The 27,139-nt window shown below is 46.7% G+C and overlaps 1 protein-coding gene across 3 annotated transcripts in view; it reads left to right on the forward strand.

The window, feature by feature from the left end:
- The first annotated feature begins 7,310 nt into the window (after positions 1-7,310).
- The window catches only part of LOC148504042 (dystrobrevin beta-like), a 64,028-nt gene continuing 44,199 nt past the window's right edge, over positions 7,311-27,139 (forward strand). For all 3 annotated transcript variants that reach the window (XM_088448873.1, XM_088448874.1, XM_088448875.1), the window contains exons 1-2: positions 7,311-7,384; positions 19,320-19,409. In XM_088448873.1, the coding sequence (XP_088304999.1) occupies positions 7,329-7,384; positions 19,320-19,409 (146 nt within the window). In that variant the 5' untranslated portion in view covers positions 7,311-7,328. The remainder of the gene's footprint in view (positions 7,385-19,319; positions 19,410-27,139) is intronic.

Consider the following 27,139-nt stretch of genomic DNA (forward strand, 5'->3'; position numbering starts at 1 on the left):
AGGGAGGGGAGGAGGGACCGCAAGTAGCAGAGGCAGCAGCGGTGAGTAGAGCTGGGAGGAGGGACTGCAAGTAGCAGAGGCAGCAGCGGTGAGTAGAGCTGGGAGGAGGGACCGCAAGTAGCAGAGGTGAGTAGATCTGGGAGGAGGGATCGCAAGTAGCAGAGGCAGCAGCGGTGAGTAGAGCTGGGAGGAGGGTGTGGTTAGGTGATAGGGAGAGGAGGGTGTGGTGAGGTGATAGGGAGAGGAAGGTGTGGTGAGGTGATAGGGAGAGGAGGGTGTGGTGAGGTGATAGGGAGAGGAAGGTGTGGTGAGGTGATAGGAAGAGGATGGTGAGGTGATAGGGAGAGGAAGCTGTGGTGAGGTGATAGGGAGAGGAAGGTGAGGTGATAGGGAGAGGAGGGTGTGGTGATAGGGAGAGGAAGGTGTGGTGAGGTGATAGGGAGAGGAAGGTGTAGTGAGGTGATAGGGAGAGGAGGGAGTGGTGAGGTGATAGGGAGAGGAAGGTGAGGTGATAGGGAGAGGAAGGTGTGGTGAGGTGATAGGGAGAGGAGGGTGTGGTGAGGTGATAGGGAGAGGAAGGTGTGGTGATAGGGAGAGGAGGGAGTGGTGAGGTGATAGGGAGAGGAAGGAGTGGTGAGGTGATAGGGAGAGGAGGGTGTGGTGATAGGGAGAGGGAGGTGAGGTGATAAGGAGAGGAGAGTGTGGTGATAGAGAGAGGAAGGTGTGGTGAGGTGATAGGGAGAGGAAGGTGTGGTGAGGTGATAGGGAGAGGAGGGGAGTGGTGAGGTGATAGGGAGAGGAAGGTGTGGTGATAGGGAGAGGAGGGAGTGGTGAGGTGATAGGGAGAGGAAGGTGTGGTGAGGTGATAGGGAGAGGAGGGTGTGGTGAGGTGATGGGGAGAGGAAGGTGTGGTGAGGTGATAGGGAGAGGAGGGTGTGGTGAGGTGATAGGGAGAGGAAGTTGTGGTGAGGTGATAGGGAGAGGAGGGTGTGGTGAGGTGATAGGGAGAGGAAGGTGAGGTGATAGGGAGAGGAAGGTGAGGTGATAGGGAGAGGAAGGTGTGGTGAGGTGATAGAGAGAGGAGGGTGTGGTGAAGTGATAGGGAGAGGAGGGTGTGGGTGAGGTGATAGGGAGAGGAAGGTGTGGTGAGGTGATAGGGAGAGGAAGGTGAGGTGATAGGGAGAGGAAGGTGTGGTGAGGTGATAGGGAGAGGAAGGTGTGGTGAGGTGATAGGGAGAGGAGGGTGTGGTGAGGTGATAGGGAGAGGAAGGTGTGGTGATAGGGAGAGGAGGGAGTGGTGAGGTGATAGGGAGTTGAAGGAGTGGTGAGGTGATAGGGAGAGGAGGGTGTGGTGAGGTGATAGGGAGAGGAATGTGTGGTGAGGTGATAGGGAGAGGAAGGTGAGGTGATAGGGAGAGGAGGGTGTGGTGAGGTGATAGGGAGAGGAGGGTGTGGTGAGGTGATAGGGAGAGGATGGTGTGGTGAGGTGATAGGGAGAGGAAGGTGTGGTGAGGTGATAGGGAGAGGAAGGTGTGGTGTGGTGAGGTGATAGGGAGAGGAAGGTGTGGTGAGGTGATAGGGAGAGTAGGGTGTGGTGAGGTGATAGGGAGAGGAAGGTGTGGTGAGGTGATAGGGAGAGGAGGGTGTGGTGAGGTGATAGGGAGAGGAGGGTGTGGTGAGGTGATAGGGAGAGTAGGGTGTGGTGAGGTGATAGGGAGAGGATGGTGAGGTGATAGGGAGAGGAAGCTGTGGTGAGATGATAGGGAGAGGAAGGTGAGGTGATAGGGAGAGGAGGGTGTGGTGATAGGGAGAGGAAGGTGTGGTGAGGTGATAGGGAGAAGAAGGTGTAGTGAGGTGATAGGGAGAGGAGGGAGTGGTGAGGTGATAGGGAGAGGAAGGTGAGGTGATAGGGAGAGGAAGGTGTGGTGAGGTGATAGGGAGAGGAGGGTGTGGTGAGGTGATAGGGAGAGGAAGGTGTGGTGATAGGGAGAGGAGGGAGTGGTGAGGTGATAGGGAGAGGAAGGAGTGGTGAGGTGATAGGGAGAGGAGGGTGTGGTGATAGGGAGAGGAAGGTGTGGGGAGGTGATAGGGAGAGGAAGGTGTGGTGAGGTGATAGGGAGAGGAAGGTGTGGTGAGGTGATAGGGAGAGGAGGGTGTGGTGAGGTGATAGGGAGAGGAGGGTGTGGTGAGGTGATAGGGAGAGGAGGGTGTGGTGAGGTGATAGGGAGAGGAGGGAGTGGTGAGGTGATAGGGAGAGTAGGGTGTGGTGAGGTGATAGGGAGAGGAGGGTGTGGTGAGGTGATAGGGAGAGGAAGGTGTGGTGAGGTGATAGGGAGAGGAAGGTGAGGTGATAGGGAGAGGAAGGTGTGGTGAGGTGATAGGGAGAGGAAGGTGTGGTGAGGTGATAGGGAGAGGACGGAGTGGTGAGGTGATAGGGAGAGGAGGGTGTGGTGAGGTGATAGGGAGAGGAAGGTGAGTTGATAGGGAGAGGAAGGTGTGGTGAGGTGATAGGGAGAGGAGGGTGTGGTGAGGTGATAGGGAGAGGAGGGTGTGGTGTGGTGATAGGGAGAGGAGGGTGTGGTGAGGTGATAGGGAGAGTAGGGTGTGGTGAGGTGATAGGGAGAGGAGGGTGGGTACAGAGCTTAGTGGTGGGGTAGTAGGACCATTGTGGTTGAGAACAGAATGAAAGTGGAGGAACAGGAGAGGACGGGGAGGGAAGCAGAGGGGAGGAATACAGAATACAGACAGAGTATTGGGGAGAAGGGGAGGAAGATGTAAAGGAGACTGGGGGGGGGGAAGGATGGAGGTGGGAACAGGGGGCATAATAAAGGATTAGGTAGGCACTGAGTAAAGTGAGAATGTGAAGAAAACATGGTCACGGTGTGGATGAGGTAACAATAGCGTATGTGTGAGAACGACAGTGTTAATGGTTTTTCAAAAATGCTTGTGAAAGAACACTGTCATGTGCTTGATGAACACAGTAGTGTTTTTTTTGTGTGTGTGTTTGTTTTATTGAGGGGAATATATGTGATCAATTCAATTCAGCTTTATTTGGCCAAGTATATACAAGGAATTGGATCAGGGTTAACACATCCCTTGAATTCACAACAACAATACCAAACAATCATACCACAACAACAGCCCACCCATTTAAGGTGAGTAATAAAAAAAAAGTTAAAAGTTGTGAGGCTAGGCAAAAGGAATGGTAAATCAGACCGTATATGCCAGGTTTAGAGGTTACTTTGCATTGGTACAAATAAAAATTTTGGGGGTCATTCAGACTCACTCGCGAGCAGCAGTACGCTCGCAAGTGGGTTGATGTTCCCCACTGCGCATGCGCACGACGGAGGGAGCTCCGTAGTGCGCATGCGCGAGACCCGGTGAGCGAAGGACTTTCCATCGCTCCGGGTCTCGCACCAAAGGGGGCGTGCTGTCGATGTTGATTGACAGCACGCCCCCTTTGGTGGGCGTGCCTGCCAGACGGAGGCGTTCCTATGGGAACGCCTACCGTCTGAAGCCGGCCCCACTGACATCACTAGTGATGTCAGTGGGAGTGATTTTGGCTCTGATAGAGCCAATATCACTCCTGGCCTTGCGGTTGTGAAACCCGACCACAGGGTTTCACTCGCAAGTCCGGTGGTCGTGATGGTCAAGACCATCGCGACCATCTTGTTGGACGCTCGTATATGCTGTGGGTGGTGACCCACAGCTATACGAGCGTCCAGGAGGACGCTCCATTTTAATGGAGGTGGGCCCTGATTCAGAGCGTCCGGCTCGGAATCAAGGCAATGTTTTTTGTGAAAAAAGAGGCAGCACAAATAGTAGCAAGTGAGATAATGTCTTTGCAATGGTCAAACAAGGAGTTCAGTGTTGCATGTCCTGGTTATGCCAGCAGCAGGTGTTTGTTTTGAAGAGGTAGTGAACTCACACGTGATGCCCCATAGATGTCCATATGCAGTATTGATAGCAGTTTAGTTGTGTTTGATGAAATGTTCTCCTTCTGTTTTCCTTCGGTTTAACGCCGGTCTAAAGCTGAAATTTTCCCTAAAATCTATTTTGCACTTGTGAGTTTGCACTTGGGAGTCTGCTATAACTCCGGCCAAGGCTAACCAGCCTAGTCAATGATTTTTAAGTACAGATGTAGCCAAGTGTGCATCCTAATTAATGACAACCCCCCACTAGCCAGCCAATACAGACCAAGCAATAAAATGGCTTAAACAAACATGTAGCACATACCAAACATTTAGAATTTACATGCCTACACACAATGTAATGTACTTATGGCAATTTATATACAATACAATATTATAAGACTGCAGCAGACTTTGAGATAATAATTGCTGATTACCTACTGATTATATCACGTACGTGGCAGTGTAGGGATTATCACATGTATGGCAGTGTAGGAGGTGTAGGGATTATCACGTGTAGTGTAGAAGGAGGATATAGTATATCCCGTACGTGGCAGTGTAGGATAAGTGTAGGGATTATCACGTGTATGGCAGTGTAGGAGAAGTGTAAGGATTATCACGTGTAGTGTAGAAGGAGGATATAGTATATCCCCTACGTGGCAGTGTAGGAGAAGTGTAGGGATTATCACGTGTATGGCAGTGTAGGAATTATCACGTGTATGGCAGTGTAGGAGAAGTGTAGGGATTATCACGTGTATGGCAGTGTAGAAGGAGGATAGAGTATATCCCGTACGTGGCAGTGTAGGAGAAGTGTAGGGATTATCACGTGTATGGCAGTGTAGGCGGAGTATAGAGTATATCCCGCACGTGGCAGAGTAGGCGGAGCGCGGGGATAATCACGCGCGTGGCAGTGCAGGCGGAGCTAATCACGCGCGTGGCAGTGCAGGCGGAGCTAATCACGCGCGTGGCAGTGTAGGCGGAGCTAATCACGCACGTGGCAGTGTAGGCGGAGCTAACCACGCTCGTGGCAGTGTAGGCGGAGCTAACCACGCGCGTGGCAGTGTAGGCGGAGCGCAGGGATAACCACACGTGTGGCAGTGTAGGCGGAGCGCAGGGATAACCACACGTGTGGCAGTGTAGGCGGAGCACAGGGATGACCACGCACGTGGCAGTGTAGGCGAAGCACAGAGATGACCACGCACGTGGCAGTGTAGGCGGAGCGCAGGGATTATAACCCCACACAATAAAATACATGGTATGCACAGGACATGAGACAGGGAATTGTAGATCACTGGAATGTTACATTTTGGGAGTATTTATTCTTATATACTTTCTGGTATATTCTACAATAAAAAAAATATATGAAAGTCCGTAAAAATGTCACAATCTGAATTTACGATGATTTGGAAGATTTCACAATGCGTTAATAATACAGACAGACATAGAGCTGACACACATTGCTGTCTGTACGTTCATGGTGCGGATTGCTCTCTGTACGTTCATGGTGCGGATTGCTGTCTGTACGCTCATGGTGCGGATTGCTGTCTGTACGTTCATGGTGCGGATTGCTGTCTGCACGTTCATGGTGCGGATTGCTGTCTGTACGTTCATGGTGCGGATTGCTGTCTGTACGTTCATGGTGCGGATTGCTGTCTGTACGTTCATGGTGCGGATTGCTGTCTGTACGTTCATGGTGCGGATTGCTGTCTGTACGTTCATGGTGCGGATTGCTGTCTGTACGTTCATGGTGCGGATTGCTGTCTGTACGTTCATGGTGCGGATTGCTGTCTGTACGTTCATGGTTCGGATTGCTGTCTGTACGTTCATGGTGCGGATTGCTGTCTGTACGTTCATGGTGCGGATTGCTGTCTACGTTAATGGTGCGGATTGCTGTCTGTATGTTCATGGTGCGGATTGCTGTCTGTACGTTCATGGTGCGGATTGCTGTCTGTACGTTCATGGTGCGGATTGCTGTCTGTACGTTCATGGTGCGGATTGCTGTCTGTACGTTCATGGTGCGGATTGCTGTCTGTACGTTCATGGTGCGGATTGCTGTCTGTACGCTCATGGTGCGGATTGCTGTCTGTACGTTCATGGTGCGGATTGCTGTCTGCACGTTCATGGTGCGGATTGCTGTCTGTACGTTCATGGTGCGGATTGCTGTCTGTACGTTCATGGTGCGGATTGCTGTCTGTACGTTCATGGTGCGGATTGCTGTCTGTACGTTCATGGTGCGGATTGCTGTCTGTACGTTCATGGTTCGGATTGCTGTCTGTACGTTCATGGTGCGGATTGCTGTCTGTACGTTCATGGTGCGGATTGCTGTCTACGTTAATGGTGCGGATTGCTGTCTGTATGTTCATGGTGCGGATTGCTGTCTGTACGTTCATGGTGCGGATTGCTGTCTGTACGTTCATGGTGCGGATTGCTGTCTGTACGTTCATGGTGCGGATTGCTGTCTGTACGTTCATGGTGCGGATTGCTGTCTGTACGTTCATGGTGCGGATTGCTGTCTGTACGTTCATGGTACGGATTGCTGTCTGTACGTTCATGGTGCGGATTGCTGTCTGTACGTTCATGGTGCGGATTGCTGTCTGTACGTTCATGGTGCGGATTGCTGTCTGTACGCTCATGGTACGGATTGCTGTCTGTACGCTCATGGTGCGGATTGCTGTCTGTACGCTCATGGTGCGGATTGCTGTCTGTACGCTCATGGTGCGGATTGCTGTCTGTACGTTCATGGTGCGGATTGCTGTCTGTACGTTCATGGTGCGGATTGCTGTCTGTACGTTCATGGTGCGGATTGCTGTCTGTACGCTCATGGTGCGGATTGCTGTCTGTACGCTCATGGTGCGGATTGCTGTCTGTACGCTCATGGTGCGGATTGCTGTCTGTACGTTCATGGTGCGGATTGCTGTCTGTACGTTCATGGTGCGGATTGCTGTCTGTACGTTCATGGTGCGGATTGCTGTCTGTACGTTCATGGTGCGGATTGCTGGTGCGGCAGCCAGGGATTCTCCTAGTCTGGGAAATGAGGTGGACATTGCTGTGTTATGTCTCCAGCTACCATTATATTATATTGTTGTGATATATTTTGACACCAGTTCCAGCAGCATTTGATGGGAGAAGCTTTGCCAGTGCTGACTGTTCTCAATGTCTTTTATGGCTCATTGGGAATTTTTTCCTTTTATTCTACAACAAGCGTCGTCAGGTTTCTCACAATAAAGTCGAGCGTCCTCCATGGCCGCCCAGCATTCCCCCTAATGTGTCTCTTTCCCAGGATGCTTTGCTGCTGCAGTACTAATAATAATAATACTAATGATAATGGTTCTGTATGAAGTAACAGCGTAGCAGGTTTATGTGTAGTGTGGTAAGCGGACTTTCTTTTCTTACAGCCTAGCACGTCCTTTATCCAACATGAATGATGCCATGATCACTCACATCTCCTCTGGTGCACCCACGCCCACTAAAAGGTATTCTCCTGCCATTCACCTTACTATAGCTGTAATATTGTATGTATCTGAGGAAAATCTTATATATAGGTCTGGGTATATCTATCTGTGTAATATCAGCCCTGATATCTGATATAACAGGCTGGGTATAGTCAGGGTATAACTGTATATGTATCTGTGTAATATCAGCCCTGATATCTGATATAACAGGCTGGGTATAGTCAGGGTATAACTGTATATGTATCTATGTAATATCAGCCCTGATATCTGATATAACAGGCTGGGGATAGTCAGGGTATAACTGTATATGTATCTGTGTAATATCAGCCCTGATATCTGATATAACAGGCTGGGGATAGTCAGGGTATAACTGTATATGTATCTGTGTAATATCAGCCCTGATATCTGATATAACAGGCCGGGTATAGTCAGGGTATAACTGTATATGTATCTGTGTAATATCAGCCCTGATATCTGATATAACAGGCCGGGTATAGTCAGGGTATAACCGTATATGTATGTGTAATATCAGCCCTGATATCTGATATAACAGGCTGGGTATAGTCAGGGTATAACTGTATATGTATCTGTGTAATATCAGCCCTGATATCTGATATAACAGGCTGGGTATAGTCAGGGTATAACTGTATATGTATCTGTGTAATATCAGCCCTGATATCTGATATAACAGGCTGGTTATAGTCAGGGTATAACTGTATATGTATCTGTGTAATATCAGCCCTGATATCTGATATAACAGGCTGGGTATAGTCAGGGTATAACTGTATATGTATCTATGTAATATCAGCCCTTGATATCTGATATAACAGGCTGGGTATAGTCAGGGTATAACTGTATATGTATCTGTGTAATATCAGCCCCTGATATCTGATATAACAGGCTGGGGATAGTCAGGGTATAACTGTATATGTATCTGTGTAATATCAGCCCCTGATATCTGATATAACAGGCTGGGTATAGTCAGGGTATAACTGTATATGTATCTGTGTAATATCAGCCCCTGATATCTGATATAACAGGCTGGGTATAGTCAGGGTATAACTGTATATGTATCTGTGTAATATCAGCCCTGATATCTGATATAACAGGCTGGGGATAGTCAGGGTATAACTGTATATGTATCTGTGTAATATCAGCCCTGATATCTGATATAACAGGCTGGGGATAGTCAGGGTATAACTGTATATGTATCTGTGTAATATCAGCCCTGATATCTGATATAACAGGCTGGGTATAGTCAGGGTGTAACTGTATATGTATCTGTGTAATATCAGCCCCTGATATCTGATATAACAGGCCGGGTATAGTCAGGGTATAACTGTATATGTATCTGTGTAATATCAGCCCCTGATATCTGATATAACAGGCTGGGTATAGTCAGGGTATAACTGTATATGTATCTGTGTAATATCAGCCCTGATATCTGATATAACAGGCTGGGGATAGTCAGGGTATAACTGTATATGTATCTGTGTAATATCAGCCCTTGATATCTGATATAACAGGCTGGGTATAGTCAGGGTGTAACTGTATATGTATCTGTGTAATATCAGCCCTTGATATCTGATATAACAGGCTGGGTATAGTCAGGGTATAACTGTATATGTATCTGTGTAATATCAGCCCTGATATCTGATATAACAGGCTGGGGATAGTCAGGGTATAACTGTATATGTATCTGTGTAATATCAGCCCTGATATCTGATATAACAGGCTGGGTATAGTCAGGGTATAACTGTATATGTATCTGTGTAATATCAGCCCTGATATCTGATATAACAGGCCGGGTATAGTCAGGGTATAACTGTATATGTATCTGTATAATATCAGCCCTGATATCTGATATAACAGGCTGGGTATAGTCAGGGTATAACTGTATATGTATCTATGTAATATCAGCCCTGATATCTGATATAACAGGCTGGGTATAGTCAGGGTATAACTGTATATGTATCTGTGTAATATCAGCCCTGATATCTGATATAACAGGCTGGGTATAGTCAGGGTATAACTGTATAAGTATCTGTGTAATATCAGCCCTGATATCTGATATAACAGGCTGGGTATAGTCAGGGTATAACTGTATAAGTATCTGTGTAATATCAGCCCTGATATCTGATATAACAGGCTGGGTATAGTCAGGGTATAACTGTATATGTATCTGTGTAATATCAGCCCTGATATCTGATATAACAGGCTGGGTATAGTCAGGGTATAACTGTATATGTATCTGTGTAATATCAGCCCTGATATCTGATATAACAGGCTGGGTATAGTCAGGGTATAACTGTATATGTATCTGTGTAATATCAGCCCTGATATCTGATATAACAGGCCGGGTATAGTCAGGTTATAACTGTATATGTATCTGTGTAATATCAGCCCTTGATATCTGATATAACAGGCTGGGTATAGTCAGGGTGTAACTGTATATGTATCTGTGTAATATCAGCCCTTGATATCTGATATAACAGGCTGGGGATAGTCAGGGTATAACTGTATATGTATCTGTGTAATATCAGCCCTGATATCTGATATAACAGGCTGGGTATAGTCAGGGTATAACTGTATAAGTATCTGTGTAATATCAGCCCTGATATCTGATATAACAGGCTGGGTATAGTCAGGGTATAACTGTATATGTATCTGTGTAATATCAGCCCTTGATATCTGATATAACAGGCTGGGGATAGTCAGGGTATAACTGTATATGTATCTGTGTAATATCAGCCCTTGATATCTGATATAACAGGCTGGGTATAGTCAGGGTATAACTGTATATGTATCTGTGTAATATCAGCCCTTGATATCTGATATAACAGGCTGGGTATAGTCAGGGTATAACTGTATATGTATCTGTGTAATATCAGCCCCTGATATCTGATATAACAGGCTGGGTACAGTCAGGGTATAACTGTATATGTATCTGTGTAATATCAGCCCTTGATATCTGATATAACAGGCTGGGTATAGTCAGGGTATAACTGTATATGTATCTGTGTAATATCAGCCCTGATATCTGATATAACAGGCTGGGTATAGTCAGGGTATAACTGTATATGTATCTGTGTAATATCAGCCCTGATATCTGCTATAACATATAGTCAGGGTATAACTGTATATGTATCTGTGTAATATCAGCCCTGATATCTGCTATAACAGGCTGGGTATAGTCAGGGTGTAACTGTATATCTATGTGTGTAATATCAGCCCTGATATCTGATATAACAGGCTGGGTATAGTCAGGGTGTAACTATATATGTATCTGTGTAATATCAGCCTCTGATATAACAGGCTGGTTATAGTCAGGGTATAACCGTATATGTATGTGTAATATCAGCCCTGATATCTGATATAACAGGCTGGGTATAGTCAGGGTATAACTGTATATGTATCTGTGTAATATCAGCCCCTGATATCTGATATAACAGGCCGGGTATAGTCAGGGTATAACTGTATATGTATCTGTGTAATATCAGCCCTGATATCTGATATAACAGGCTGGGTATAGTCAGGGTATAACTGTATATGTATCTGTGTAATATCAGCCCTGATATCTGATATAACAGGCCGGGTATAGTCAGGGTATAACTGTATATGTATCTGTATAATATCAGCCCTGATATCTGATATAACAGGCTGGGTATAGTCAGGGTGTAACTGTATATGTATCTATGTAATATCAGCCCTGATATCTGATATAACAGGCTGGGTATAGTCAGGGTATAACTGTATATGTATCTGTGTAATATCAGCCCTGATATCTGATATAACAGGCTGGGTATAGTCAGGGTATAACTGTATATGTATCTGTGTAATATCAGCCCTGATATCTGATATAACAGGCTGGGTATAGTCAGGGTATAACTGTATATGTATCTGTGTAATATCAGCCCTGATATCTGATATAACAGGCTGGGTATAGTCAGGGTATAACTGTATATGTATCTGTGTAATATCAGCCCTGATATCTGATATAACAGGCTGGGTATAGTCAGGGTATAACTGTATATGTATCTGTGTAATATCAGCCCTTGATATCTGATATAACAGGCTGGGTATAGTCAGGGTATAACTGTATATGTATCTGTGTAATATCAGCAATGATATAACAGGCCGGGTATTGTCAGGGTATAACTGTATATCTATCTGTGTAATATCAGCCCTTGTATCTGATATAACAGGCTGGGTATAGTCAGGGTATAACTGTATATGTATCTATGTAATATCAGCCCTGATATCTGATATAACAGGCTGGGTATAGTCAGGGTATAACTGTATATGTATGTGTAATATCAGCCCTGATATCTGATATAACAGGCTGGGGATAGTCAGGGTATAACTGTATATGTATCTGTGTAATATCAGCCCCTGATATCTGATATAACAGGCTGGGTATAGTCAGGGTGTAACTGTATATGTATCTGTGTAATATCAGCCCCTGATATCTGATATAACAGGCCGGGTATAGTCAGGGTATAACTGTATATGTATCTGTGTAATATCAGCCCCTGATATCTGATATAACAGGCTGGGTATAGTCAGGGTATAACTGTATATGTATCTATGTAATATCAGCCCTGATATCTGATATAACAGGCCGGGTATAGTCAGGGTATAACTGTATATGTATCTATGTAATATCAGCCCTGATATCTGATATAACAGGCTGGGTATAGTCAGGGTATAACTGTATATGTATCTGTGTAATATCAGCCCTGATATCTGATATAACAGGCTGGGTATAGTCAGGGTGTAACTGTATATGTATCTGTGTAATATCAGCCCTTGATATCTGATATAACAGGCTGGGGATAGTCAGGGTATAACTGTATATGTATCTGTGTAATATCAGCCCTGATATCTGATATAACAGGCTGGGTATAGTCAGGGTATAACTGTATATGTATCTGTGTAATATCAGCCCCTGATATCTGATATAACAGGCCGGGTATAGTCAGGGTATAACTGTATATGTATCTGTGTAATATCAGCCCTGATATCTGATATAACAGGCTGGGTATAGTCAGGGTATAACTGTATATGTATCTGTGTAATATCAGCCGTGATATCTGATATAACAGGCTGGGTATAGTCGGGGTATAACTATATGTATGTGTGTAATATTAGCCCTGATATCTGCTATAACATATAGTCAGGGTATAACTGTATATGTATCTGTGTAATATCAGCCCTGATATCTGCTATAACAGGCTGGGTATAGTCAGGGTGTAACTGTATATCTATGTGTGTAATATCAGCCCTGATATCTGATATAACAGGCTGGGTATAGTCAGGGTGTAACTATATATGTATCTGTGTAATATCAGCCTCTGATATAACAGGCTGGTTATAGTCAGGGTATAACCGTATATGTATGTGTAATATCAGCCCTGATATTTGATATAACAGGCTGGGTATAGTCAGGGTGTAACTGTATATGTGTCTGTGTAATATCAGCCCTGATATCTGATATAACAGGCTGGGTATAGTCAGGGTATAACTGTATATGTATCTGTGTAATATCAGCCCTGATATCTGATATAACAGGCTGGGTATAGTCAGGGTATAACTGTATATGTATCTATGTAATATCAGCCCTGATATCTGATATAAGAGGCCGGGTATAGTCAGGGTATAACTGTATATGTATCTGTGTAATATCAGCCCTGATATCTGATATAACATTCTGGGTATAGTCAGGGTATAACTGTATATGTATCTGTGTAATATCAGCCCCTGATATCTGATATAACAGGCCGGGTATAGTCAGGGTATAACTGTATATGTATCTGTATAATATCAGCCCTGATATCTGATATAACAGGCCGGGTATAGTCAGGGTATAACTGTATATGTATCTGTGTAATATCAGCCCTGATATCTGATATAACAGGCTGGGTATAGTCAGGGTATAACTGTATATGTATCTGTGTAATATCAGCCGTGATATCTGATATAACAGGCTGGGTATAGTCAGGGTATAACTGTATATGTATCTGTGTAATATCAGCCCTGATATCTGATATAACAGGCTGGGTATAGTCAGGGTATAACTGTATATGTATCTGTGTAATATCAGCCCCTGATATCTGATATAACAGGCTGGGTATAGTCAGGGTATAACTGTATATGTATCTGTGTAATATCAGCCCTGATATCTGATATAACAGGCTGGGTATAGTCAGGGTGTAACTGTATATGTATCTGTGTAATATCAGCCCTGATATCTGATATAACAGGCTGGGGATAGTCAGGGTATAACTGTATATGTATCTGTGTAATATCAGCCCTGATATCTGATATAACAGGCTGGGTATAGTCAGGGTATAACTGTATATGTATCTGTGTAATATCAGCCCCTGATATCTGATATAACAGGCTGGGGATAGTCAGGGTATAACTGTATATGTATCTGTGTAATATCAGCCCTGATATCTGATATAACAGGCTGGGTATAGTCAGGGTATAACTGTATATGTATCTATGTAATATCAGCCCTTGATATCTGATATAACAGGCTGGGTATAGTCAGGGTATAACTGTATATGTATCTGTGTAATATCAGCCCTGATATCTGATATAACAGGCTGGGTATAGTCAGGGTGTAACTGTATATGTATCTATGTAATATCAGCCCTGATATCTTATTACAACCCTTTCTCACAGTAACTTAGCATGGCTAAGTGTAGGTCTCCTGGGGTTGTGTTTATGAATGGCACATTTATATTGTTAGACATATATATAACCCTATCTACATCACCGCAGTGTTGTATCGGCGCCGTGTAGGCGGCCGGTGTTGTCTATATCCCAGCTGTATGTTGCTGTAGTACACAGCTTACTATATATACACACAGCAGTTACATAGCAGGGCAGTGCTTCCATGTGTAATATCAGACCTTTGTGTCTGGCTAATACAATGTAGCTGTCAGGATGAGGTTACCTGTTATGTGTGTGTGCTGTCAGGATGAGGTTACCTGTTATGTGTGTGTGCTGTCAGGATGAGGTTACCTGTTATGTGTGTGCTGTCAGGATGAGGTTACCTGTTATGTGTGTGCTGTCAGGATGAGGTTACCTGTTATGTGTGTGTGCTGTCAGGATGAGGTTACCTGTTATGTGTGTGCTGTCAGGATGAGGTTACCTGTTATGTGTGTGTGCTGTCAGGATGAGGTTACCTTTTATGTGTGTGCTGTCAGGATGAGGTTACCTGTTATGTGTGTGCTGTCAGGATGAGGTTACCTGTTATGTGTGTGCTGTCAGGATGAGGTTACCTGTTATGTGTGTGCTGTCAGGATGAGGTTACCTGTTATCTGTGTGCTGTCAGGTTGAGGTTACCTGTTATGTGTGTGTGCTGTCAGGATGAGGTTACCTGTTATGTGTGTGCTGTCAGGATGAGGTTACCTGTTATCTGTGTGCTGTCAGGATGAGGTTACCTGTTATGTGTGTGTGCTGTCAGGATGAGGTTACCTGTTATGTGTGTGTGCTGTCAGGATGAGGTTACCTGTTGTGTGTGTGTGCTGTCAGGATGAGGTTACCTGTTATGTGTGTGCTGTCAGGATGAGGTTACCTGTTATGTGTGTGTGCTGTCAGGATGAGGTTACCTGTTATGTGTGTGCTGTCAGGATGAGGTTACCTGTTATGTGTGTGTGCTGTCAGGATGAGGTTACCTGTTATGTGTGTGCTGTCAGGATGAGGTTACCTGTTATGTGTGTGCTGTCAGGATGAGGTTACCTGTTATGTGTGTGTGCTGTCAGGATGAGGTTACCTGTTATGTGTGTGTGCTGTCAGGATGAGGTTACCTGTTATGTGTGTGTGCTGTCAGGATGAGGTTACCTGTTATGTGTGTGCTGTCAGGATGAGGTTACCTGTTATGTGTGTGTGCTGTCAGGATGAGGTTACCTGTTATGTGTGTGCTGTCAGGATGAGGTTACCTGTTATGTGTGTGCTGTCAGGATGAGGTTACCTGTTATGTATTTGTGCTGTCAGGAAGAGGTTCCCTGTTATGTGTGTGCTGTCAGGATGAGGTTACCTGTTATGTGTGTGCTGTCAGGATGAGGTTACCTGTTATGTGTGTGTGCTGTCAGGATGAGGTTACCTGTTATGTGTGTGTGCTGTCAGGATGAGGTTACCTGTTATGTGTGTGCTGTCAGGATGAGGTTACCTGTTATGTGTGTGTGCTGTCAGGATGAGGTTCCCTGTTATGTGTGTGTGCTGTCAGGAAGAGGTTACCTGTTATGTGTGTGTGCTGTCAGGATGAGGTTACCTGTTATGTGTGTGTGCTGTCAGGATGAGGTTACCTGTTATGTGTGTGCTGTCAGGATGAGGTTACCTGTTATGTGTGTGCTGTCAGGATGAGGTTACCTGTTATGTGTGTGTGCTGTCAGGATGAGGTTACCTGAGGTTACCTGTTATGTGTGTGTGCTGTCAGGATGAGGTTACCTGAGGTTACCTGTTATGTGTGTGTGCTGTCAGGATGAGGTTACCTGTTATATGTGTGTGCTGTCAGGATGAGGTTACCTGTTATGTGTGTGTGCTGTCAGGATGAGGTTACCTGTTATGTGTGTGTGCTGTCAGGATGAGGTTACCTGTTATGTGTGTGTGCTATCAGGATGAGGTTACCTGTTATGTGTGTGCTGTCAGGATGAGGTTACCTGTTATCTGTGTGCTGTCAGGATGAGGTTACCTGTTATGTGTGTGTGCTGTCAGGATGAGGTTACCTGTTATGTGTGTGTGCTGTCAGTATGAGGTTACCTGTTGTGTGTGTGTGCTGTCAGGATGAGGTTACCTGTTGTGTGTGTGTGCTGTCAGGATGAAGTTACCTGTTATGTGTGTGCTGTCAGGATGAGGTTACCTGTTATGTGTGTGCTGTCAGGATGAGGTTACCTGTTATGTGTGTGCTGTCAGGATGAGGTTACCTGTTATGTGTGTGCTGTCAGGATGAGGTTACCTGTTATGTGTGTGCTGTCAGGATGAGGTTACCTGTTATGTGTGTGCTGTCAGGGCTCAGGGCGTTTCTGCTGGGTCTGCGCAGCAGGAGGAGGAGGATTGTGTGCATTGAGGACTTGCTCTCTAAATGAGGACATGATGGAGAATATTAGGACATGAATGCGTTCTGACAGTACAGCCTTTAATAAGTAACATTGTGCATGTGATTTAGGGAAGTGGCTCCAGCTTGGATCGCAGTTGCTAAAGCAATTCTTTAGGCAGGTCTTAGGCGAATACATGCAAATGCTGCACTCGCAATGACGTTGCTCGGCTAACATACACACGCCCGCTGCCTGCGCTTACATTCATAACCCCGCCCAAACCAGGCCGAACATCGGACACATCGATGAACATGGAACCCCCACCCAGCATTGCGGCAGGTCAGACCAAATTGCTAACTTTCCAGGTCACGTGGTAAGCTCAGGCTAATCTATGCATGACCATGCAACGGCGTTCAAACGCACAGGCACACCTGCGTTTCCCCGACCACCCCTCCCCCCGTCACCACCCCCAAACCCTCGCTGCCTGTCAATCAATCTGCTAATGTCCTGTGTGGGGTCCGTGCGTTCGCAATGGCGAGTTCGTGCACTCACGCTACGATGCATACGCAGTGCGCTACAATCGACTGATTGCGTTTGTCTTAGTACTTGCGATCTGTAATGAATCGGGCCCCCTGTTCTCAGGCTGGTCTCCATAAGCATCAGCTCCTGGCCATGCATTAGCCCTCATTCTTCACAGTCCAATGAATTAAGGGCCTGATTCAGACCCGGTCGCAAGTGCTGAGCGCTCGCAACCGGGTCGATGTTTGCCCACTGGGCAGGCGCACGACGGAGCCGGCTCCGTCGTGCGCATGTGCGAGACCCGGCTAGCAACGGGTGCTCCGTCGCACCGGGCTTCGCACCAAATGGGGCGAGCTGTCGATGGTGATTGACAGCTCGCCCCGTTTGGTAGGCGGGCACGGGGGGGTGGCTTCACAAACGGAGGCGTTCCCATGCGAATGCCTGCCGTTTGTGGGCGGCCCCACTGACATCACCAGTGATGTAAGTGGGAGAGCTTCCGCCTCTATTAGAGCCAGCAGCTCTCTGGGGCTTGCGGCCACGAGACCCTACCACAAGGGTCTTGTCGCAAGCTTGATGGTCGCGATGGTCTTGACCATCGCGACCATCATCCTGGCCGCTCAAAAAAAAAAAAAAACCCTGATTCAGAGCGAGTGTCCGTCTCTGAATCAGGGCCTCTATTCCCAACTCTGAATCAGGGCCTTAGGGCCTGATTCAGAGCCGGACGCAATTAGCGCTCGCTCGTCCTGAAAATAGGGGTGGCTATTCAAATGAACCGTTCGCTGTTTGCGGTCTGTTCACGCCTCTAGGTCTGAAGAAGCTATTTATTAGATTAATCGAGTACATCGAACAGGGTATGAACTGCTCGCTATTCTTGTGGTTGGTTTTTCCTACCGCAATCTTGCGAGCAGTTCTGGTTTAAAAAAAACCCAGTGACGTGGTCAATGACGCTGCAGTTTTAAATATGCACACCCATAAAACGCCCGTTTTGACCTTTAAGCACGCCTGCGATCGGATCTCCACTCCCCGTTTTCAAGCACCTTCCCCTGTTACCACCCACATACGCCTCATTCTATCACTCAAATTAGCAGGCATTCGCTATTTTGCGAGCACATGAATTTCGGCCGCTCTGACTGGTTCGCGCATGCGTATAACGATCCGTACGCATGCGCAGTTGGGCAAACATCGCTCGGAGCGAACGAGCTGCCGCTTACGAGTGGCTCTGAATCAGGCCCTTAGTGTGCAGAGAAGGTGAAAATATGTTTCAATAATAAAATGAGAGGCGACTAAACTTACAGGCGCGGTCTCCCGGATCAGGTCCAAGATGGCTGTACAGGTCCTGCGCTGTGCACCTCACGACACTTCTATGGAACGTTGGCTGGGGAGCAGCAGACACCCATCCTCATTATATATCTGCCAGGCTTCCCATCCATAGTACAAGCCGGCAATTCTCCTCTGCTGGCAGACATTGCAGCCCCTGGACTGGCGGATACGTATATATGATCCTATAGGATAAAACCAATGACAGTATGCCGTGATGCAGCGCTGTACGACTGTCATTCCCCCTGTAACATTCTCTCATTGTTATTGCTGCCCTCAGCTTTACGCCTTGCCAGTCTCTTACCATGGGCACGTCATCGCTGTCTGCACCAATGGGCCTGAGGCGGAGGAGGGGTGTAGGTGCTGCCAAAGTACAGCAAGGGCATGTTACACAAAATGCTGCCAAGATGGCCACCTAAATGCCTCAAATGCATCTAAGATGCACCCAATTATGAAAACGTGGTTAAAGTGGGACAGCTGCATTAATAGCAGGATTACCGTGTGCTGCACGCTCATTTCCTCACACGTGGTCCCTGCACTGTTTTTTTTTGGGGGGGACTTTATTAAATAACAATTTTATATGTGCGTCTTATGCAGAATACGTTCCACAATCTCCCAGTGACTTGTCTGCGCTCTCCGGCCAATCGCTGTTATGTCTGTAACTTGTGCGCCGTGGTTCTCAGCATGTTTGTGCCCCTCCTGGCGCATTCCTGCCGCGCCCGCTATTACTTGCGTGGGGAGGGGGGCCGCATGTGTTACCTATGTAGATTTTGTCCCACATGCAGCTAATTCCGTACAGGTCGCAAAAGACATTTTATTAAGCGCACTGTTAGATGCTAATGGCGTCCGACCCTCACTGAGTCCCCGTATGCATAGAACACGCCAGCTGTATGTACTCTGAGACCGTATGAATGAGCACCGTCAGGGGACTGTAGTCACTTGTCTGACAATAATCCATGTATTTCATCTGTCTGTTCCATTTCATCCCTGCTCCTGGAGGCTGCGGCCCCCGAGGGCCCCTGGTCCCCTCGCCGTGTTAACATTGTCTCTGATTTGTCGCTGATTGTTACCAGGTTACACTCCAGCGTGGACACAGCCAGCCGGGTACCAGACGAGCACGCACTGATAGCAGACTATGTGACGCGGCTTCGCAATGGGACACGGTTAGTCTTAGGAACATGTCTTTGTCCTTTGCAAAACAGAAAACTATTATTGGTCGTTTTCAGCAATGAATTAGATCTAATAACTACCATGCGTTTACTTCTGAGCATGCCACTAACATTATTGTTGTTAGATTTGTCAATGTATCTAAGGACGGAAACCAAGCCTATCCATTAACTCGCTTCCTGACCTCCGCCGAGGCACAGCCTCACTTCCTGACCTCCGCAGAGGCACAGCCTCCCTTCCTGACCTCCGCAGAGGCACAGCCTCCCTTCCTGACCTCCGCAGAGGCACAGCCTCCCTTCCTGACCTCCGCAGAGGCACAGCCTCGCTTCCTGACCTCCGCAGAGGCACAGCCTCGCTTCCTGACCTCCGCAGAGGCACAGCCTCGCTTCCTGACCTCCGCAGAGGCACAGCCTCACTTCCTGACCTCCGCAGAGGCACAGCCTCCCTTCCTGACCTCCGCAGAGGCACAGCCTCATTTCCTGACCTCCGCAGAGGCACAGCCTCGCTTCCTGACCTCCGCAGAGGCACAGCCTCACTTCCTGACCTCCGCAGAGGCACAGCCTCACTTCCTGACCTCCGCAGAGGCACAGCCTCACTTCCTGACCTCCGCAGAGGCACAGCCTCACTTTTCCTCCCATATGAGAAGCTTTATTCATGGACACACTGTCCTATTCACACTGTTTCACTTCATATTATTGGGTATATCTGGCAATTGAGCTGTATAGAGGTAGCCATAACCTGCTGTGTGTACTACTGGCTTCTACCACCACTATATATTTATTTATTACCAGTTATTTATATAGCGCACATATTCCGCAGCTCTTTACAGAGAATATTTGGCCATTCACATCAGTCCCTGCCTCGGTGGAGCTTACACTCTATGGGCCTGATTCAGAGCCGCTCGTAAGCGGCCGCTCGTTCGCTCCGAGCGATGTTTGCCCAACTGCGCATGCGTACGGATCGTTATACGCATGGGCGAACCAGTCAGTGCGGTCGAAATTCATGTGCTCGCAAAATAGCGAATGCCTGCTAATTTGAGTGACAGAAAGAGGCGTATGTGGGTGGTAACAGGGGAAGGTGCTTGAAAACGGGGAGTGGAGACCCGAACGCAGGCGTGCTTAAAGGTCAAAACGGGCGTTTTATGGGTGTGCATAATTAATACAGCAGCGTCATTGACCACGTCACTGGGTTATTTTATAGCCAGAACTGCTCGCAAGATTGTGGTAGCAAAAACCAACCACAAGAATAGCGAGCAGTTCATACGCTGGTCGATGTACTCGATTAATCTAATAAATAGCGGACATGACGTAGGATGCGAGCGGCCAAGGGGCGTATTTATCCTAAAAACGACCGCAAGTTTTGTTCGCTCGTTCAGACCTAGAGGCGTGAACAGACCGCAAAGAGCGAACGGTTCATTTGAATAGCCACCCCTATTTTCTGGACGAGCGAGCGCTAATTGCGTACGGCTCTGAATCAGGCCCAATGTTTCCTATCACAGGCTCACACACATACACACTAGGGGTAATTTTGTTGGGAGACAAGTAACCTACCAGTATATTTTTGGAGTGTGGGAGGAAACCTGAGTACCCGGAGGAAACCCACGAATAACACAGGGAGAATATACAAACTCCACACAGCTATAGCCGTAGTGGGAATTGAATCCACAACCTCAGTGCTGTGATGCAGTAATGCTAACCACTACACCATCTGTGCTGCCCCATATCTCCCAACCACAAAAATGACTTGTCATAATTGTGTAAATTAAGCTTTTTAAAAAATTATTTGTGCCTAATTAGTCATCAAGTAAAGTGTCCCAGCGGTTCTGCACCATGTCCTGACATTTTTAGCCAAAAATAGGGGTTTTTCACAATGTATCACCAGCTCAGAAACCATAAAACCAGCCCATACGCCCATAACAATTCTCACTGGCTTGTAAGTGGATAGCTTTTACGCCAAAAGGCAGCGTTTTACTATGGAGAAGAGTTTTCTCCCAAAAAGGAAAATCGGAGAAAAATTCTTTATAGAGAACAATGCTCTGGTTTTCCTGAAAATCATGTGATAGGATAGGGCAAAAAGAACTCTCACGGAAATTGGACTACGTGACCGCGGGTTGACTGGAGAAAACAGGTTATCGCATCTAATTGGATAACCCCCTAACCCTCAAAGCGTGGACTGTCCCTCGCAGCCTCAGGAGCCACAAGCAAAAATCTGATTTAAATGCACCTGTGGTGCTTAACGCGAGGGTTAACCCATAGATGTCTGCACTTAACGCTGAAATCTATGGATTATTGCTCCTTACCAGCGGGTTCACCATACGTTGGAAATTGACTGAAAATGTAATCGCTCCAGCCGTTAAACCCAGAGCTTTACCCTCGTCGTAAACACCGCAGGCAATTTATCCTGCCCTTATATTGTTTTTGTTTTTTGCAACTTAAATATAATAATCGGTAAATAGTATAGGACTTATGCCATATTTCCAATCCTATTGTTATCTTTCATAACTAAACCTATAAAAATGCTACAAGATGCATAACAGTGCATGTTTTCCTGATTTCCTGCTTTCTATCACTATTGAAAAAAATACATCACCTGGACAACTTTTTAGATGTGTCAGCCAGTAATGTGGGCATGAGGCCTGACATCTCGCTGACATGCAATGATAGTGATACTCATTGTTATTATTATATTTTCTTTCAAAACAATGACTGTATGCTATTATCATAATGGTACAGAGGTGGGGACAGCGTCGATGTTGGGAGCAATCGGCTGATGCTTTACGTCTGTCTATGTATCTGTGTCTCACTGCGAATGTGTCCCGATGGTTACCGATGGGGAAGACGCAGAGAGAGGGAATTTCGGTGGGCATGTATGGGTGGTAACAGGGGACTGGTTAGTTAGATGCTGGCGTGTTGCGGGCAGCGACTGATTTCGGCAGACGTACAGTACAATCCTCGCCTACATAGGGTTGGTGCACTTGTGCGATGGTGAGTCCGGACGCAGCGGTTTACCACCACCGCCAGTGGTCATCTCTGTACGAATTCCATCCTCTGTGGCATTAGCGAAAGATGCCATCGCGTTGCGTAAAAAGTTGCGGTGGTATTATCGTCCACCCCCGACTCAGACCCTAAGTATCATATGACTTGCTGTAACTAATGTCAGACGGGTGCAGGGACAGGAGATACATGCTCACATTATTGGATGAAGATAAAATAATCTGACCATAGCATATTACACCTGGGCCAAGTCCTGTGCTATTTACCGATCAGTACATTTTAGTCGTCAAAAAAAATAACGTATGTATATATCACAATCAAAAAACCATACAGTGACTTTCATTATTATAGGATGTATGTGTAAGCGCAGAGACTGCCATTGTTAGACAATAAGTTCATTTCAAGGTAGTATTTAAGTCAGAAGGTATCGGTAAGAAACAAGTACCCGGATGTCTATAGTTTACATGTCGACATTTCAACCATTGTCAAAATGTTGACGTGATCAAAACATCGACATTCAAAATTTAGTCAGCGGCTTTGATTGTCGACACCATTTTAAAATATAGGCCCGTATTCAGTCAGAGGTGAAATGTCGGAAAAGTTTCGCCTGTCCGACTCTCCGCCTCCTTCGCCTGTGTCTCAGAGACGGAAACTTTTCGCCCGCGTCCCCGCTTTTCTCCATATGCAGTTACTAAACAGGCAAAAACGTAAAGCGGCGAGCGCCGAACAGGCGGAAAGCACTGTCTGAAGTGGAGAAATCAGTCTGTACCCCCAAAAAGATGCACTAACATAGGGAACCAATGTAGATGTGTACTAATAGCCCTAATATAAGTGTTTGGGGTACATAAGTAGTTTAAATTGCTTCTTATAAGCGCCGTTGCAAAAGCGGTGAAGAATGGCATAAAGCAGGATTTTTTGGTGAAAATAAGTACTCCAGTCAGAAATGGGTGCTAGCTGTAAAGTGAACTATGAAAAAACGTGAAAAACCACCCTCATACATGCACCTGCAATCCCCAAAACACCTGACCCATCCTTACCGCACCCCAAGAACTCTATTTCGCTAGTTCTTAAAGTTGTTCCCCCACTTTTTACTTTCGCCCCCACGAAAGTACTTTTTTGGGGTGTTCTGAGGTAATTTTTTTTTGCTGATTTGTCCTTTGGGGGGGCTGAGTCGTTTGCCCCCCAAAATAAAGATTTTGCTCTTTTTTCACCTGCTATTCATAGGCGATACTTGTCCGCCTGTTACATGGCATTGAGTTTCCGCTTAGGCGAAATCGTCCTGGAATTGAATATGGAGACACTTTAAAACCAGGCGGAAAGTCCGAATCCGCGGAAACTTTTCTCCAAACGGCACTTTTCGCCTCTAATTGAATCCGGCCCATAGACCTCAAAATGCCGACATTGATAATATAGGCTTGTATGTTTTGCATGTCGACATTTTGATTATATGAAAATGTCGACAATTAAAATGTTGACATTGAAAATATAGGTAACTGCCCATAGTCTCTATGGGAAAGATTTCTGGACTGCACACCCTGAATATATATATATAATGTGAGGTGCTACCTGATGAGACAAATTGCAGGCACAGAAACAGACAAATCTCAGGTATACAACTCCAAATTATTAATAATATATATAAATGCAATCAATAGAGGTTTTTAGCATAATCTTGGCCAAGGTTATGGGCCTACCCGCCATATCCAGGTAACCTCTGTAGGGTAGGTCCCTAACATACTAGGGTTCAAATCCAGAGCGCAGGACACCCCCAAACTAGCCCAGCTAAGCCGCCCCAGGGCACCGCCATAGTAAGAACTGCCCATAGTCTCACCTGCAGTTACAGTATAGGCTCTGCTTGTGATTAATCGCCACCATCGTTGCGCTAAACCCCGGCACCATAGCGTTAATTCCCCTCTATGAAGGGGAATAGCGCTGCCGTGATGTGGTCGAGCAGAACGGTCGTACAAATGATGTAGCACATAATGGCTGCAGTTTGGGGTATATTTACTGAGGATCTATTTATAATCTATAAACAATCGACATCGATGCTGTGTTTCCGGGACTAAATCGCACATTTTATAATACTCAACAAAAAAAAATCAAACATTGGGCCTGATTCAGCAAGGATCGGAAGTGCGATTACACACATAGGCCCTGATTCAGCAAGGATCGGAAGTGCGATTACACACATAGGCCCTGATTCAGCAAGGATCGGAAGTGCGATTACACACATAGGCCCTGATTCAGCAAGGATCGGAAGTGCGATTACACACATAGGCCCTGATTCAGCAAGGATCGGAAGTGCGATTACACACATAGGCCCTGATTCAGCAAGGATCGGAAGTGCGATTACACACATAGGCCCTGATTCAGCAAGGATCGGAAGTGCGATTACACACATAGGCCCTGATTCAGCAAGGATCGGAAGTGCGATTACACACATAGGCCCTGATTCAGCAAGGATCGGAAGTGCGATTACACACATAGGCCCTGATTCAGCAAGGATCGGAAGTGCGATTACACACATAGGCCCTGATTCAGCAAGGATCGGAAGTGCGATTACACACATAGGCCCTGATTCAGCAAGGATCGGAAGTGCGATTACACACATAGGCCCTGATTCAGCAAGGATCGGAAGTGCGCTTACACACATAGGCCCTGATTCAGCAAGGATAGGAAGTGCGATTACACACATAGGCCCTGATTCAGCAAGGATCGGAAGTGCGCTTACACACATAGGCCCTGATTCAGCAAGGATCGGAAGTGCGATTACACACATAGGCCCTGATTCAGCAAGGATCGGAAGTGCGATTACACACACAGGGCCTGATTCAGCAAGGATCGGAAGTGCGATTACACACATAGGGCCTGATTCAGCAAGGATCGGAAGTGCGATTACACACATAGGACCTGATTCAGCAAGGATCGGAAGTGCGATTACACACATAGGCCCTGATTCAGCAAGGATCGGAAGTGCGATTACACACATAGGCCCTGATTCAGCAAGGATCGGAAGTGCGATTACACACATAGGCCCTGATTCAGCAAGGATCGGAAGTGCGATTACACACATAGGTCCTGATTCAGCAAGGATCGGAAGTGCGATTACACACATAGGTCCTGATTCAGCAAGGATCGGAAGTGCGATTACACACATAGGCCCTGATTCAGCAAGGATCGGAAGTGCGATTACACACATAGGGCCTGATTCAGCAAGGATCGTAAGTGCGATTACACACATAGGGCCTGATTCAGCAAGGATCGGAAGTGCGATTACACACATAGGCCCTGATTCAGCAAGGATCGGAAGTGCGATTACACACATAGGACCTGATTCAGCAAGGATCGGAAGTGCGATTACACACATAGGCCCTGATTCAGCAAGGATCGGAAGTGCGATTACACACATAGGCCCTGATTCAGCAAGGATCGGAAGTGCGATTACACACATAGGCCCTGATTCAGCAAGGATCGGAAGTGCGATTACACACATAGGCCCTGATTCAGCAAGGATCGGAAGTGCGAATACACACATAGGCCCTGATTCAGCAAGGATCGGAAGTGCGATTACACACATAGGCCCTGATTCAGCAAGGATCGGAAGTGCGATTACGCACATAGGGCCTGATTCAGACCCACTCGCGAGCGGCTGTCCGCTCGCAAGTGGGTCAATGTTCTGCACTGAGCATGCGCACGACGGAGGGAGCTCCGTCGTGCGCATGCGCCAGACGCGGCGAGCGAAGGATTTTCCTTTGCTCGTAGTGTCTCTTCCAAGGGGGCGTGCTGTCGATGTTGACTGACAGTACGCCCCCTTTGGTGGGCGTGCCGGGGGCGTGCCTCCCTGACGGGGACGTTCCCACGGGAACGCCTCCCGTCAGAAGCCGGCCCACTGGCAGGCTCCCCAACCGCAGGCTCCGGCTCGCAGTTTCGATGGTCGCGATGGTCACGACCATCGCGGCCATCAAAATGCACGCTCGTATAGGCTGTGGGTGGTGACCCACAGCTATACGAGCGTCCAGGAGGACGCTCCATTTTTATGGAGGGCGGCCCTCATTCAGAGCGTGCGCTCTGCTCAGAGCGTACGGCTCTGAATGAGGCCCATAGATTTTCACGTTCTACGTATGCTGTGCGCAAAGACTTAAGGGACTATGCAGACCTATTGCAGAGTGATTGACGGGGTGGTCGGAGAAACGCAGGCGTGTCAGTGCATTTGAACGTCTTTGTTGGGGCGTGCATAAATTAGCCATTGTGATGCCATATGCAGCATTGATGACAATGATACTTATTATGTGACACAGAGGGAAATATGACTGTATAGATGACATGACATGACAGCTGTTTGCGCATATGCTGTGTTCCCTCAGTAAGCAAAATGTGGAACTACACATCCAAGCATGGCCTTCCACAGTCTCAGCATGCCCTAACATCATATCTGTGAATGTGTAGTTCCACAGCTGCTGGAGGGCCACAGTGCCAGCATACCCTAACAGCAAATCAGTGACAGGACATGCTGGTACATGTAGTCCCACAGCTGCTGGCGGGCCCCAGGCACATCCGGCATGGCTGACCTGACAGGTGGCAGTGCACGTCTCTCAGTCAGCGGGACACTATCTATCGTACATTTCCCTATTATGATTGGAAACCTTTTGTTGATTTTAAAAAGAACCTCTATATACCCCTGCCTGCACCTTCTAAAATCCTTCCTATAAACCTCTAAGGATGACGCTAATTTG

Source organism: Taudactylus pleione, unplaced genomic scaffold, assembly GCF_031769625.1.
Source record: "Taudactylus pleione unplaced genomic scaffold, aTauple2 ptg000470l, whole genome shotgun sequence".
NCBI classification, from domain to species: domain Eukaryota; kingdom Metazoa; phylum Chordata; class Amphibia; order Anura; family Myobatrachidae; genus Taudactylus; species Taudactylus pleione.